General features: G+C 41.0%; 1 protein-coding gene across 1 annotated transcript in view; it reads right to left on the reverse strand.

Annotated features, from left to right (window-relative positions):
• The window catches only part of LOC120528596 (pyroglutamylated RF-amide peptide receptor-like), a 92,470-nt gene extending 75,717 nt beyond the window's left edge, over nucleotides 1-16,753 (reverse strand). Inside the window, exon 1 of the mRNA XM_039752770.1 lies at nucleotides 16,279-16,753. Within this exon, the coding sequence (XP_039608704.1) occupies nucleotides 16,279-16,618 (340 nt within the window). The 5' untranslated portion in view covers nucleotides 16,619-16,753. The remainder of the gene's footprint in view (nucleotides 1-16,278) is intronic.
• Between the last annotated feature and the right edge of the window lie 475 nt (nucleotides 16,754-17,228).

Here is a 17,228-nt window from a genome sequence, read left to right on the forward strand (position 1 = left end):
TTTTTGTTATTATTATTATTAGTTGAATCATTTCATACTTTTCATTATGATCCAGTTCAGAGTTTCTGGGAATTAAGCAGGTTTAGAAATGTTATGCTATTTTATTTTACTTGCTTTTCATCCAGATTCCAATAACAAAGGGCACATGAGTAAAAGTACATATTATAATGACTCCCTGAATGAAAAGGTGTTTAAATTTCTGATGATAGTAGTTCACCTACATGCTTATTTACAGCCACAGTTAGACACAGTGTGGGAAACAATTTCCATGCAAGTTAACCTTTGTAAAAGGTGACATTTTACTAAAGTTGCCATAAGAGTGAAGCATAAAATTAACACTGAAGTCATAAAGAAATCTAAAGAGCTACAAGACGTATGTGCTAAATAGCCCAGTGAGTCTCAGTCTGACAAAGCTAAAGGAAGAGATCTGGTGCAATGCCAGTCAAGCAACAGACAAGACTGGGATAGATACAGGCATACTTTTCCAAGCAAACATATAAATTAAAAAACAAAAAGGTGTACAGTATATACACTCACCTAAAGGATTATTAGGAACACCTGTTCAATTTCTCATTAATGCAATTATCTAATCAACCAATCACATGGCAGTTGCTTCAATGCATTTAGGGGTGTGGTCCTGGTCAAGACAATCTCCTGAACTCCAAACTGAATGTCAGAATGGGAAAGAAAGGTGATTTAAGCAATTTTGAGCGTGGCATGGTTGTTGGTGCCAGACGGGCCGGTCTGAGTATTTCACAATCTGCTCAGTTACTGGGATTTTCACGCACAAACATTTCTAGGGTTTACAAAGAATGGTGTGAAAAGGGAAAAACATCCAGTATGCGGCAGTCCTGTGGGCGAAAATGCCTTGTTGATGCTAGAGGTCAGAGGAGAATGGGCCGACTGATTCAAGCTGATAGAAGAGCAACTTTGACTGAAATAACCACTCGTTACAACCGAGGTATGCAGCAAAGCATTTGTGAAGCCACAACACGCGCAACCTTGAGGCGGATGGGCTACAAGAGCAGAAGACCCCACCGGGTACCACTCATCTCCACTACAAATAGGAAAAAAGGCTACAATTTGCACGAGCTCACCAAAATTGGACAGTTGAAGACTGGAAAAATGTTGCCTGGTCTGATGAGTCTCGATTTCTGTTGAGACATTCAAATGGTAGAGTCAGAATTTGGCGTAAACAGAATGAGAACATGGATCCATCATGCCTTGTTACCACTGTGCAGGATGGTGGTGGTGGTGTAATGGTGTGGGGGATGTTTTCTTGGCACACTTTAGGCCCCTTAGTGCCAATTGGGCATCGTTTAAATGCCACGGGCTACTTGAGCATTGTTTCTGACCATGTCCATCCCTTCATGACCACCATGTACCCATCCTCTGTTAGCTACTTCCAGCAGGATAATGCACCATGTCACAAAGCTCGAATCATTTCAAATTGGTTTCTTGAACATGACAATGAGTTCACTGTATTAAAATGGCCCCCACAGTCACCAGATCTCAACCCAATAGAGCATCTTTGGGATGTGGTGGAACGGGAGCTTCGTGCCCTGGATGTTCATCCCACAAATCTTCATCAACTGCAAGATGCTATCCTATCAATATGGGCCAACATTTCTAAAGACTGCTTCCAGCACCTTGTTGAATCAATGCCACGTAGAATTAAGGCAGTTCTGAAGGAGAAAGGGGGTCAAACATCGTATTAGTATGGTGTTCCTAATAATCCTAATATATATATATATATATATATATATATATATATATATATATATATATATATATATATATATAGGGAGATATATATCTATCTCTCTCTATAGATATATATATATATAGCCCAAATATTTGGCTTCTCTCAATCCAAAGAAACATTTCTTTGGATTAATACGAAGCCCTGCTGCTGCAATTGTGGAAAGTACCATTTTCACCTGCCGTACATGATCCTTCCATGTGCTGGAATAGATGACAACGTCATCTAGGCAGGCGGCACAATAGGAATACCAGACCTTGGAAAGTAGCTGGCGCCCCGTGCAAACCAAAAGGAAGGACCCGGTATTGCCAATGTCCGCTGGGAGTGCTAAATGCGTTTTTTTCTTTTGCAGAATCCGTTAAAGGAATTTGCCAATACCCTTTTGTCATGTCAAGGGTAGTTAGGAATTGAGCGTTTCCTAGTCGATCGAGCAGATCATCCACTCACGGCATCAGATACGCATTAAATTTGGAGACCTGATTAAGTCGTCAGAAGTCATTACAGAACCTCCAAGACCCATTGGGTTTAGAAACTAGAACAATTGGACTAGACCAAGGGCTATAGCTTTCTTCGATAACCCCTAAATCCAGCATTCGCCTAATTTCTAACTCAACTTCCGCTTTCTTTGCCTCCGGGAGTCTGTAAGGTCTCTCCCTGACAATCACTCCAGGGTCCGTAATAATATCGTGCGCAATAAATGCAGTACGTCCAGGTAATTCATCCACCACGTCAGGTACAGACAAGATAGCCTTTTCGAGATCTTGTCGCTGTTCGAGTGTCAAATCGGAACCATAATTAAGTTTGGCACAGGACATAAAAAGTGAACTAGGCTGTCCGGAGGAGGGATCGGGTTCCCTTTCCGTCCACGGTTTCAGCAAGTTTATATGATATACTCTTTCGCTCGGTCGACGATTAGGTTGTTTAACTAAATAGTCGACAAGACCTTTTCTTTCTTTAATTTCATAAGGTCCTTGCCAATGAGCTAACAATTTATAATGGGAGGTTGGGACTAATACCATAACACGATCACCCGGGACAAATTCCCGAATGGTGGTGTTTCTATTATAATAACGTGACTGTGCTGCTTGTGCTTTTTCTAAATTCTCTTTTAGGATAGGTCTGATTTTCTCTAGTCTATCACGTAATTGCGCAATATATTCAAGAATATTTGAAGTAGGGAGCACCTCCTCCTCCCAACCTTCTTTTAACATGTCCAAAAGCCCCCTGGGTTGTCTTCCATATAATAATTCAAAAGGAGAAAACCCTGTTGAGGTTTGGGGAACTTCCCAGTAAGCAAACAAAACGAGAGGAAGCAACTGATCCCAGTTTCTTCCGTCCTCGTTAACTACCTTGCGTAACATCTGTTTTAATGTCTGATTAAAACGTTCAACCAATCCATTAGTTTGGGGATGATAAACCAATGTTTTTAGATGTTTTATCCTGAGTAATTTGGCCACTTCCCTGAACGTTTCTGAAGTGAAAGGAGTCCCTTGATCTGTTAAGACCTCCTTGGGGATCCCAACACGCGCAAATATCCCTACCAATTCCCGTGCAATATTTTTTGAATTAGCTGAGCGCAACGGAACAGCTTCTGGAAAGTGAGTGGCATAATCTACTAGAACTAAAATATATTTTAAAACCTTTTAATGAGGGTTCTAATGGACCAATGAGATCGATACCAACTCATTCAAATGGGATGTCAATAAGGGGAAGGGAAATAAGAGGAGCTTTAGACCTTCTGGGTATCTGGCGAAGTTGACACTCCGGATGTGAAACGCAAAATCGCCTGACCTCCTCATTAACTCCCGGCCAATAAAATCGGAGTTTTATCCTCTCCAAAGTTTTTTCGGAGCCTAGATGGGCGCCTAGAAGGTGGGCATGTGCTAACTCACATACCTTTCGCCGAAAGTACGTGGGATTAACAACAAAGCCCGCACTTCACCCTCGTGTTCTGCCACTCTATATAATAAATCATTTTTAATTACAAAGAACGGCATCTTTGGCATGGGATCTAGGGTTGTATAACCCTCGGTAGATACTACTGCATTTCTAGCATTTTTTAATGAATCGTCATTCCATTGTTCTCTTTTGAATGACGATGAATTTAATCGAAATTGTGTCGTTAAGTTTTGTATAGGATCTCTTTCGCGTTCAATGGGAGGGGCTATTGTCTCTACACCTTCTGCGTCGACTGTATCAGCTCCCGCAGAGGACGATGGGACATGAAAACTTTTACACTGGGTACCCATATGGATCCTTGCTACTGAGGGACACGGCATGGAGGCAGTCGGAGCATTATTCTCCATCACTAAGCCCAAATTCTTATTAGATGCAGTTACGTTATTACCGCTGTTAATTTTATTCCAATCTCTTCCTAATATGACTGGAAAAGGGGGATCAGGTAATACCGCCATAGCCATACTGGTTATTATATGATCTACCGATATTACACACCTGGCTGTTTTGTAATATTTAATATCCCCATGTATACATTTCAGACTAGTTTTCCCTTTAGTCCACTGTTGCAGTAATACGTAACGAGTAGCAACAATGGAAATGTTACTCCCGGAGTCAAACATTGCCCTTACCTTTCTGCCATTTATAATAACTGCACCTGTATATGGAAGAGACAGAGGGTTAGTCACTGTGGCACAGTACCTTTCTCCCCTTACTACCGAGCAATCCATTGGCTCGTAGGCACAGTTCGGGGACAGATGTCCGATCTCCCCGCACTTGAAACAGCGAGGGGGACCGACAAATCTGTCCCTTCTACGAACGGCAGGTTCAGGAGTTTGTCAGGGGGGCTGAGGGACTGCCCCACGTATCTGTTGGGTTCGGCGAGAAGCCCGTTCGGACCGCCCCGATTTACAGGCTGCCTAATGACGCTCTGCTATTTTTATCAAGGTGTCCATGTCTTCGAAATTATGCTTCCGGACTTGTTGGGCTATGTGGTCAGGGAGGGCATGTACGAATGTCTTGCACGCAAGGAGCTCAGCCATTTTGTGGGAGGAGTTGATGTCGGGCCGTAGCCAGCGACACACCTTTCCCCAGGCTTTAAAGAGCCCTGAGTTCTTAACGGCCTTTCAGGATCAAATTGCCACTCCCTCCACTCTCTCGCCTGTTGTTCCTGTGAAACGCCGTAGCGTTTGAACACCTCCAGTTTGAGAGCATTATAATCAGCCGCCTGCTCCTCGGTTAAGTCGTAATAGGCCCTCTGCGCCGTTCCCTTCAAATAGGGAGCCAGTAGGTACGCCCACTCCGACCTCGGCCAAGCGTTCCGCTTAGCGGTACGTTCAAATATCAGAAAATAAGACTCGATGTCATCTGATTCAGTCAAGGGAGTTAACTGAATTGGCTGAGACTGAGCCACCTCCGTCCGTACACCAGCATGGGAACGAGCCTCGGTTTCGGCTAATTGGGTCCTGGTTTCTCCCATCTGAATCATCAGAGTTTGTAGATCTCCCATGATCGTACTCAGTACAGTATTAAGGTCCTGTTCTTCGCTCATAATGAACAAGTATCCTGCCGACTACGCCAATTGTAATAAATAAGAGTCTTCTCAAAACAGAAAAAGATTTGGGGATTGTCCCCATATATTGTCGTCCAGACAAAATGAAATAAGGATGATTCAAAATGACTTTTCAGTACAAAGTGAATGCAATACTGTAACAAAATGGCATTTATATAACAGATGGGATGATGGGAGAGGAAATAGTTGGCAGGAAGTGACGATTGGAGGCGGGATCACGGAACCAACGTCATCATGAGTAGACTGGAGTAGATAAATGTGTAACCGGAAGTGACCTTATCAGATTGGAACCGAATATGGATGTGTTTATTTTTCTTCCTGTTTTCTGTAGGTAGAAAGAGATTCAGGTAAGTACCATGTGATAAACCCATGTCTCGTGAGATTTCACTCACCTTTAGGCTCTTTGACTGCCTCCAACTCGCACGTGTGTGACAATATATATATATATATATATATATATATATATATATATATATATATATATATATATATATATATATATATATATATATATATAGATAGATAGATATAGATATATATATCTATACTAATAAAAGGCAAAGCCCTCACTCACTCACTCACTCACTCACTCACTCACTCACTCACTGACTCATCACTAATTCTCCAACTTCCCGTGTGGGTGGAAGGCTGAAATTTGGCAGGTTCATTCCTTACAGCTTCCTTACAAAAGTTGGGCAGGTTTTATATCGAAATTCTACGTAATGGTCATAACTGGAAGCAGTTTTCTCCATTTACTGTAATGGAGATGAGCTTCAACGCCGTGGGGGGAGTTTAGTGTGACATCATCACGCCTCCCACGTAATCACGCAGTACATAGAAAACCAGGAAGACCTCAAAAAGCGCTGAAGAAAACATGCATTATATAATTGAGAAGGCAGCTAAACAATAAGAAGCGGTGACATATACAACCATATTCATGAGTTCTGCTACTGAAACAAAGCACGATGTAAACCTACACTTTAAATTAAGTTCATAGACAGGCTGCCGCTGGCGTTTGTAATTTAGTGCCTGCCCATATAAGGCCGTCCGTCAGCGGCAATCCAATAGCAAACTCCACTAAATATTCACGGGTTAAGGACTGTGCTTATGCAGAGGAAGATGAGATGGTCAGGGTGGTGTTTGACACAAACTCAGCTTAAACTGCGAGAGAAAGTTTTAAGTGCCAGGACTAAGGTAACATTAAATACAGCCATGGACATAGCACGAGATGGCACCAGCACAGCTGGGAACCTTCGATGCATGTACACCGAGGCTCACGTGAACTGACGCAGTGCACAGATAAAAGCAACAGTTCCAAAGAGCGCTGAACAAAACCAATTACACAATTGAAAAGGCAGCAAAAATATGAAGCGTCTGATACATACAAGCATATTCATAAATCCAAAACAAAGCACACGTTGGAAAAAGTCAATGTCCCGCTAAAGGAAGACAGTGTAAAAAAAACCCGTGCATGCAGTGTGTCAGGTCTCAGATAAAGAAGAAGACGAGCTGTTTATTGATGCAGTAAGAAACGAATCGATGAATGAAACCTGTCATCTTTACAACGATTGACAAACACGGAATGTAACTTGAACACAACACATCCTACAAATACGAACCTGATTGAAAGAAATAATGATAATCAAATCCTTGATGACAGCAACACTCAGTAACACTCACAAAACAAATACTGTATATTGACAGTCATGTTACGTTATTTTTAAAATGTTCCCTTTTCTTTTCTAGCTTTTTAACACACTACTTCTCGCTGCGATACGCGGGTATATATATATGTATATATATATAACCCGATCTACATACTCGAATAATGGATACTTTATTCGCCATCAATGATTGTTTTGGTAAAGCCATACTCAGTGTATTCATTAGATGAACGGTAAAAAGTAAGAGCGAGGGAGGATGACTTATTGAGGCATGCAGGCTGTAGTGCGCCAACTCTATCTGAATTGCGCGATCACATTTGAAAAAATATATCTTTTCAAGTTCTATTTAGTCCATATGTGTCAAACTCAAGGGCAGGCCACATCCGCCCGGCGTAATTATATCCGCCCGCGAGATCATTTTATATACTGTATTATTGTTATTAAAGCCCGGTATATGAAGCGCTGGTAACACAATAAACTACAGATCCCATAATGCAGCGCTTCAGCTGCCTTGCCAACACTTACCGCGTTAATCAAGTCTACCTTATGATGCTGCAAGTTATTGCGAAGCTAGCTCACACGATGCTGAAGAGAAAAGTTGATTCTGAAAATAGAGCCTTTAAAACCGATGGGAGGCTGAGTATATGTTTACTGAACCCGTGTGTCTCATTTGTGGAGCTAATGTGGCTGTAATTACAGAATTTAATCTAAGACGGCACTATGAGACAAAACATCAGGGTAACCTGAATGCAATGCAGAAGATACAGAAAGCAGCATAATTAAATAAGAATCTGACACTTCAGCGGACGTTTAACCCGTGCACAATCACAAAGTGATTTCAAGTGAAGCTGCTTTTATGGGAGGCACAAATGCACCAGTGCACCTTGCCCCACTTTCCCTGTTGCCAAGTAATGTTAAACCAAGTCGTCACTACGGTGTTCCCAAATCGCACTTTGCTGATAAACTGAGCGCACTGAGTTTGCACGGCGCTTTGGTGACTTTGAAGAACAAAAAAAGTCCGTCTACATGCGGCTCGAACCTTGTGCATGTTTGGTAGCACATATCTGTGTGAGAAGCTCTTCTCAGTGATAAAGACTAACAAAACAGCACACAGGAGTCGCCTCACTGATGAGCACCTGCAATCCATCCTGAGAATCTCCACAACACAGAACCTCACACCAAACAGAAACGAACCTGTGGCCAAAAAGATGCCAGGCGTCCAGCTCTAAAATGACATATGAGCAAAGACAACTGAATGATTTGATTTGTTATTGCTGAAAGGAACACATTTTATTTATATTTCTAGGTTTTGTTATGCAGCATGTTCATATTTGAATTTGTATAATTTTGACAGGATATATTTTTATGGAGAGCAAAATCTTTTGGGATATTTAAAATCTAAGTTTATTTTTATATAAAATTACATAAGAGTAAAGAAATTTGAATGTTTGTTCTTTTAACGTTTACTTTATTTCTAACTTGTATAATTTAGACAGGATATATTTTTATGGAGAGCAAAATATTATAAGTTGTTTAAGGTTTGAGTTGATTTATTCACGAATAATATTCCTGTCTGTTTTACCATTCCTACCAAAGATATTTCTGTCGACTAAATAAAAATTCCTTCTATTTAAAATTTAAATAGAACTTGAACAAATACGATAGTTCATAATATCCACGCAGACTTGCACGTAAGAGCGGGAGTTATCCGTTTTAACAAGCAGCGTATTGCACTGATCTGAAATAGCTGTGTGTGTATATATGTAGATATGTATGTATATGTATATATATGTTTATATATGTGTGTGTGTATGTATGTATATATATATGTATTTGTGTGTGTATGTATGTATGTGTGTATGTATTTATGTGTGTGTGTATATGTATGTGTATATATGTAGATATATATATATGTATGTATATATGTGTATATGTATAGATATGTATATATATATATATGTTTATGTGTGTGTGTATATATATATATATATATATATATATGACAACAACACTCATCACTCACAACAGTGACAAAACAATTACATTGACAATCATGTTACGTTATTTTCAAAATGTTTCCTTTTCTTTTCATTGCTTCTTTAACACACTACTTCTCCGCTGCGAAGCGCGGGTATTTTGCTAGTATATATATATATATAGATATTGTAAACCTCGCCGCAGACACAGACAGGCAGACACGTTAATGTCACCCACAAACACAGGTTTATTCTCCATTTCTCTCTGTACAATTCTGCTCACCAACCTCCCTCAGTCCAGGCCACTCCAATGCCTTCTCTTTTCTTCTTCTCTTTTTTCTCTTTCTTTCTCTCTCTCTCTCTTTTCTTCTGACCGCCTCCTTCCTCCTCCAGACATTGACACTCTTCCACCCGACTCTTGTCATCGACTGGAGGGAGGCGGCCCCCTTAAATAGGAAACGGGATGGGCTCCAGCTGCTTCCCGGCATTCCTCCCTTAGACACGCCCCAGTGTGGCGGAAGTGCCGGCTGCGCACCTGGAAGCCATCCGGGTGTCCCCAGTCGTCTTCCCCCCAGCACTTCCTGGTGTGGCGGAAGTGCTGGGTTCCTGGGATATTCAGGTACTGGGGCGCCGCCTGGCGGTGGCCACGGGTCCCTACAGGGCTGGGCTTCCAAGCCCTTTACCTGAGGCCCCCAACATAACCAGGGCGGATGCCCCCTCTCGGTCTGGAGGAGGCACAAACCCTCCTCTGGTCCTCCTGGGCCCGGCCGGGGACCACAATATATATATATATATATATATATATATCTCTATATATATATATATATATATATATATATAGAGAGAGAGAGAGAGAGATAGATAGATATATATATATATAGAGATATATAGATATATATATATAGAGAGAGATTTATCTATCTATATATATATATATATATATATACACACACACACACACACACATCTCTCTCTCTCTCTATATACTAATAAAAGGCAAAGCCCTCACTAACTCACTGACTCACTGACTGACTGACTCATCACTAATTCTCCAAGTTCCCGTGTGGGTAGAAGGCTGAAATTTGGCAGGCTCATTCCTTACAGCTTACTTACAAAAGGCGAAAGGGGGTCAAACACCGTATTAGTATGGTGTTCCTAATAATCCTTTAGGTGAGTGTATTTACATCTGTTGGAGTTATTTAACATATAAATTACATTAACACTTGTAACAGTCGACCCCTTTACCCAGCCGGCAGCTACACCTTCAAGACCTGCGGCCTGGATAATTTACTGAGAAATAATCTACTTATCAAGCCATACTTCTAACCAATTAAAAAACTTTTCCCCACAATCGATGGTGTAAATGTAAGTACACAAAAGCAGGATGTAAAATTAAACGGATTAAATTTATTAAATGAAACAAGACATGCAAAAAACAGAAAACAGATATAAATATAAATATCCCTCCACCCCAGCAACAACAAGACACCACCAAATATAAATACAACAAAAACCCTCCCTTGCCCCTGTAACATATAACACACAACACGAATAACAAAATGACTGTGGTAAACTGAATGATTGTGAACTTGAGTCCGATTATAAAAATGTCCTGAATACGGATGACTGAACTAGCGGTAAATGCGTTGTTTGATTTTCCCGGCGATTGGAGCAACGTCACCATGATTCCTCGGCGTATGGTGGATGGTGAATCGACCCCGGGGTCTCAGCAGATGGAGGTTGAAAGACAGTCCGGCAAAATGAAAAGAAAACTGGTGAAAAGGCGCGATGTGAAAAAACAGCAAGCAAGTTGAAACGTGGTTGAAACAAAATGGTCTTCTTTCTCCTTCCTTCGTCTTCGTCCGTCCGTCCTTCTCTCCCTCCTGATTACTTGAATAGTCAATGTGACGGCTGTGATTGATTAATTAAGAACAGGTGTTTTCCAGGTTTGCAGCTGTGGTCTCCTTCCATCATCCGTCCTCCTTTACGGGGACGGCATTAACTGCTACACATACAAACAGCAAACGGGACAATGAAACGAGACGCACTCAGAACTGTCATTTAACACTAACTATGTGGCCCCGCTACACACTTATACACATAGATTTTTATTGGAATGTTCATATAAATATATTGCATGGTATTATATGTTTTATTTTAAATCTTTTATTTGTAAACAGGTGCTTTGAACTTACTGTGATGATGCGGGTTCCGCTTCATGCTCCCACTTCACTTTTGGGAGCCCTTGAACCCAACACCATCGGTAATGTCACCGGGTGAGCTGGATGATTAGAACACCAATGAAGCCAGGAGAAAGGTGCAAAAGTGGTTTTATTTAAAAACAACAAAACCAAAAACAGTGTTCAAAATAAATACTACAGTGCTTCAAACATCATTAAATAAATAATCCATTAAAAGCAAGTAAAATATGGAGGTTTAAAACCCCATAAATAAATCCAGTTAAAACAAGGTTAAAAACAATGGCTGGAAGCAGTCCTTTAAAACAAAACCCAGTGGCTTCTTTCTACCTGGAGGCTCCCCTGCTTCTCATTTCCGGGCCTTGCACCAGGGGAGTAGTCCTAACTGCAGCTGACTTCTTCTACTGGTCTGGAAGCTTCTTGATCCTTGACTTCGTTTAGCTCCGCCAGACTGAAACTTGGGATCCCCAGCGACCAGAGTGCTCACACTGGGGCTTCCACTTCCCATGCCTCGACTCCTGCTGCCTTCCGCGGTGAGCCAACCTTCTTCCGGTCACTCCTACACCTCTGAAGCGCTCAACAGGAGTGACCACTTCTTTCTGCACCCCAAGTGCCGGCCAAACATTCTACAGAAGCTCTTCTCCCAGCTGCCTGTTAATACCATGAGCCAGCACTCACTCGCTCACGTGCACACACACTGGCTTTCAGCTTCCCGCTTTCTATTCTTCCGCTAACATCCATTCACTTCCTCGATTTTTTTTCCTCTTTTCCTCTGCACACGGGCTCCTACTATTTTTAATGGGGACGTGGCACAGGGATGGCAATTAGCAGTTCCCAGTATCAATTACAGATGTGGACGATTCCTTACCTGTGCACATAAGTGAGGAATCACCTGCGGCACGTCACGTCCAAGAACCGCTACGGCCACAATACCACTCCCCCTCTATAAGTCGCAAGTGCGGTGATTATTTATTTAAAACTGGCCTTTTCATCTGAGCTGTGGACCCACTCTATCAAATTTACTTCAAGTCAGGAAATTGAACAGGAGTAGCACAGAGACTTGGCAGTTAGTGCTGCTGTTTCCTCACAACTTCAGGTGCCTTTTTTAATTCAATTGCCCAGTCAGTGTTTGCCTGAAGTTTGCACATTCTACCAGTGTACTGTACTTGTGGTTAATCCAGTTTTCCTTCCACCTATCAAAAGCATGTTTGATTATTGACCCTAAATTCACATGGTGTAAGTGTGTGTCTTGTAAATGGACTAGCCTCCCACTCTGAATGAATTCCCTAAGCTGCTGGCTTAAGCTCTAGCTCACTACATCCCTGGCCTATCACTTTATTAAGTGGCTTCAGAAAGGGGATGGATAGTATTAAGAATTTAAAAAATACTGACTTCAGTCTAAAATAAAACTGCTCAAAAAATTAAAAGAACACTTTGAAAACACATCAGATCTCAATGGGAAAAAGAAATCCTCCTGGATATCTATACTGATATAGACTGGGTAATGTGTTAGGAACGAAAGGATGCCACATCGTTTGATGGAAATGAAAATGATCAACCTACAGAGCCCTGAATTCAAAGACACCCCAAAAATCAGAGTGAAAATATTATGTGGCAGGCTAGTCCATTTTGCCAAAATTTAATTGCAGCAACTCAAAATTGTACTCAGCACTTTGTATGGCCCCTGTGTTCTTGTATACATGCCTGACAACATCAGTGCATTGCTTCTAATGAGATGACAGATGGTGTTGTGGGGGATCTCCTCCCAGATCTGGACCAGGGCATCACTGAGCTCCTGGACAGTCTGAGGTGCAACCTGGTGGCATTGGATGGACCAAAACATAATGTCCCAGAGGTGTTCTATTGGATTTAGGTCAGGAAAGTGTGGTGGCCAGTCAATGGTATCAATTCCTTCATCCTCCAGGAACTGCCTGCATACTCTCACCACATGAGGCCAGGAATTGTCGTGCACCAGGAGCCACTGTACCAGCATAGGGTCTGACAATGGGTCCAAGGATTTCATCCTGATACCTAATGGCAGCCAAGGTGCCTTTGTCAAGCCTGTAGCGGTCTGTGTGACCCTCCATGGATATGCCTCCCCAGACAATCATTAACCCACCACCAAACTGCTCATGCTGAATGATGTTACAGGCAGCATAATGTTCTCCATGGCTTCTCCAGACCCTTTCACTTCTGTCACGTGCTCAGGGTGAACCTGTCATCTGTAAAAAGCACAGGGCACCAGTGGTGCATCTGCCAATTCTGGTATTCTATGGCGAATGCCAATCGAGCTGCATGCTGCTGGGCAGTGAGCTCAGGGCCCATTAGAGGACATGGGGCCCTTGGGTCACCCTCATGAAGTCTTTCTGGTTGTTTGGTCAGAGACATTCACACCAGTGGCCTGCTGGAGGTCATTTTGTAGGGCTCTGGCAGTGCTCATCCTGTTCCTCCTTGCCCAAAGGAGCAGATACTGGTCCTGCTGATGGGTTATGGACCTTCTATGGCCCTCTCCAGCTCTCCTAGAGTAACTGCTTGTCTCCTAGAATCTCCTCCATGCCCTTGAGACTGTGCAGGGAGACACAGCAAACCTTCTGGCAATGACACGTATTGATGTGCCATCCTGGAGAAGTTGTACTACCTGTGCAACCTCTGTAGGGTCCAGGTATCGCCTCATGCTACCAGTAGTGACACTGACTGTAGCCAAATGCAAAACTAATGAAGAAACAGTCAGAAAAGATGAGGAGGGAAAAATGTCAGTGGCCTCCACCTGTTAAACCATTCCTGTTTTGGGGGTCATCTCATTGTTGCCCCTCTAGTGCATCTGTTGTTAATTTCATTAACACCACAGCAGCTGAAACTGATTAACAACCCCCTCTGCTACTTAACTGAACAGATTAATATCCCATAAGTTTCATTGACTTTATGCTATACTCTGATTAAAAAGTGTTCCTTTAATTCTTTTGAGCAGTATATTTCCAGTTGTCATCAGACTCCTACTCGTTCTACATTTTATTCTAGGAGTTAAATGACAACTAAACACTAAGCTTCACCAAATACACATCATGGAGGTTACATCTAAAGAAGAGATTTTAACAACACACTGAAACAAACAAAGATTATTCAGTTTTTCCATTCGTTAGAATTTTACTGTGGCGGAAATATCAGAAAATTAAAAGCACCTACTAACCTGAGGCAGGTTTATTTATACATGCCAGAGTCTGAGGCATACACGCAATTAAATTTATTAGGGTTATAAATGAATGAATAAATAAATGCCTTAAATTAATGGTTACTGGACACCGTTCTGCCTAGCCGTTTTGAGAGCTTTAGATGCCATTAATTGTTGATGTCATTTCTATTTGAATTTGACTTACAAAACCTGGTCAAAGGTGACCTCTTAGGAAGGAAATAAGACCTTGTGAGCTGAAGAATCACAGAATATGGGGGATGTTTTTCGCATTTTTTATCTTGTGGAGCAGCTGCAATGAACTAGAGGTTTTAGGAGTATTCATAATAGGCAAGTTTAACATGAATGTGCATTGGATAGACTGATCACCTTCAGTAGCAATCTTAGGATCAGAAATTACACCAATCAGCAAATTAATTTGCTGAAACTATTTATCTCAAGTTTAGAGACAAGAAAATGCTGTCCTGGAAGCATTGGACACTGAAATCAAGCCTCAGCAGGGTTATCAGTTTATTACAGATCATTCTTACTCACCCATTCACATTCACTCACACTGGCTCATTGTATGGTTGACAACATGCATTTAGAAGAAAAAAAACATATACTGTATACAGCAAGAACATACAAACTTCACACAGTGACCAGACTGGGAATCTAATCCAGATGCCTAGAGATAAAATACAACAGTGCCAGCTATTGTGCTACCATGCTTCCCAAGTACTATATCTGAAATAATAATATAATATAATATAATATAATATAATATAATATAATATAATATAATATAATATAATATAATATATATAAAGCCATTACCTTTATATTTTTATTACAGTGTATATAAAAGAAACATTACATTCTCAAACTACTTCATCTAATTCACAGTTGCAAGGAGCCATAGGACATCCAGATAGCACTGAGCTCAAGGAAAGAAACATTACAGGAAGAGCCTCAGTCCATTGAAGGGCAAACTCAATTACACATGCACACACACACACAGCCAATTTAGAAGAGTCAGTTACTTTAACCATATATATTTTGAGGATAAGGGAGGAAAATATGATTGCATGGATGAAAACCCACGCAGAGGAGGAAGAATGTGAAAAATAGACACAGATAATGAATTGAAACCTCAAACATTGGATCTAAGAGGAATTTGTACTTATCCCTGTGTCACTGGGTCACCCCATATATTTGCCTTTACATAGTGAGTGTGTTCACATTTTGTGTGTGTCTGAATGTGGACAGTTATTCCATCCAGAGCTGGTTCTTGCCCAGTGCTGCAAGAAAATGGATGAATGAGTTGACATTATATTACATATATAATATTAAGGGTGGCACAATTGCAACAAGGATATCCACGCTCCTGAATGTAGTTTTCATGGTCTCTCCATGTCCAGATGGATTTCCTCCAGGTGTTCCAGTTTCCTCCCACAGTCCAAAGACATGCAGGTTAGTAGGGTTTGCAATGCTAAATTGACCCTGGTGTGTGTGCACATTGCTATGTGCTGGCCCCCTGTCCAGGGATTGTTCCTGCCTTGTATCCAGTGCTTGCTGGGTTTGGCTACAGTTTCCCTGCATTCCTATTCTGTATAAACAGGTTTGAAAAATGGATGGATGAATATTATCATAACACAGCATTGTCAGAATAATGAATCCAGTTCAGGGAGCTGAAATCTATCTGGGCAGCACTGCACTCAAGAGAGTAACTAGCTTTGAACAGGGTGCAAGTCCTTTTATATTATATTATATTATATTATATTATATTATATTATATTATATTATATTATATTATATTATTCAAACAGAAAAAACATAATAGGTAGTTCAATAAAGGACCTTAGTCCTTTTCAGTGGGAACCCTGAATCAGCTCTTCAGGAGACTGTTTCCACAATATGACATAAATATCTTTTTATGTCCAAACTATCCACCTGTGTAAATAAGCGAAAGTTGTCACTTACCTCCCAGCCAATTGGAAGAAATATTCTGAAGCATTGTGAAAGGAATGCAAAAAAAAGCAATCAGCAAGTCACTCAGAGCCAAAGAACAGATGAAAATGTTAGTGACCGTCCTCATAGCTTTTCTTTTGGTAACCACATACAAGACCAGAAAGTTCCCAACAAGTGCAAATAGGAATATAATCAAGCATATAGTCACAAAGACCACCTTGCTGTGAGCTGGCAGCTGTGGGATGTAAATAAGAGGCTGAAGCTGGTAGAGCTCAATGAACTGCTGCCGTGTTAAGTTGTTCAGTTTTAGGAGCTGATTGAACTCCTCAGGTGTGATATTAAAAGCTTGCATTTCTTCAAGTTTACAGTTGCTCTAACTTTAGAATTCTGAGACCTTCCTCTATGTTCCTGAGCACATCACAGATATGAAGTTTCTCACTCAGTTAAACATTTAAGAGTAAACCCAGCAATAAGCTGAAATTCCAGCTGGCTCTCTCCTCACACAGGCTTAAATCCTTCTGAATACTATTCTTGCCCACCACACGGTAGCAGATCCAGCCTCCTTATAATTGCCTTTCCTGAGCTAGAATTGGAGCTGCCAATCGCAGGCTGCAGTACGGGAAGTTATTTTCTCATTCACACACTAAACCAATTAGAAAGCCGCTGCTCATGATGTTGAACATAGTACTGAAGTTACCCAGATTCAGAGCCACATTCAGACAAGCGTAGATGTTGTTCTCATTATACCTTATGAACTGCTCCTCATTATAGAAGCTACAAAAGTATTGTAATTGCTTTTCCTATTATTTTCTAAGCAAATTCTGATTATTTTCAAGTGTAGTTTAACATAAATATAGTAATGATCTTTCATTTATTGAAGAATGTTTTTTTTTAAATATTCATCATTACATAACAGTTTTTACATAGTAAACGTATGGCTATGTGTCAACAGACTTGAACAG

Source organism: Polypterus senegalus, chromosome 4, assembly GCF_016835505.1.
Source record: "Polypterus senegalus isolate Bchr_013 chromosome 4, ASM1683550v1, whole genome shotgun sequence".
NCBI lineage: Eukaryota > Metazoa > Chordata > Cladistia > Polypteriformes > Polypteridae > Polypterus > Polypterus senegalus.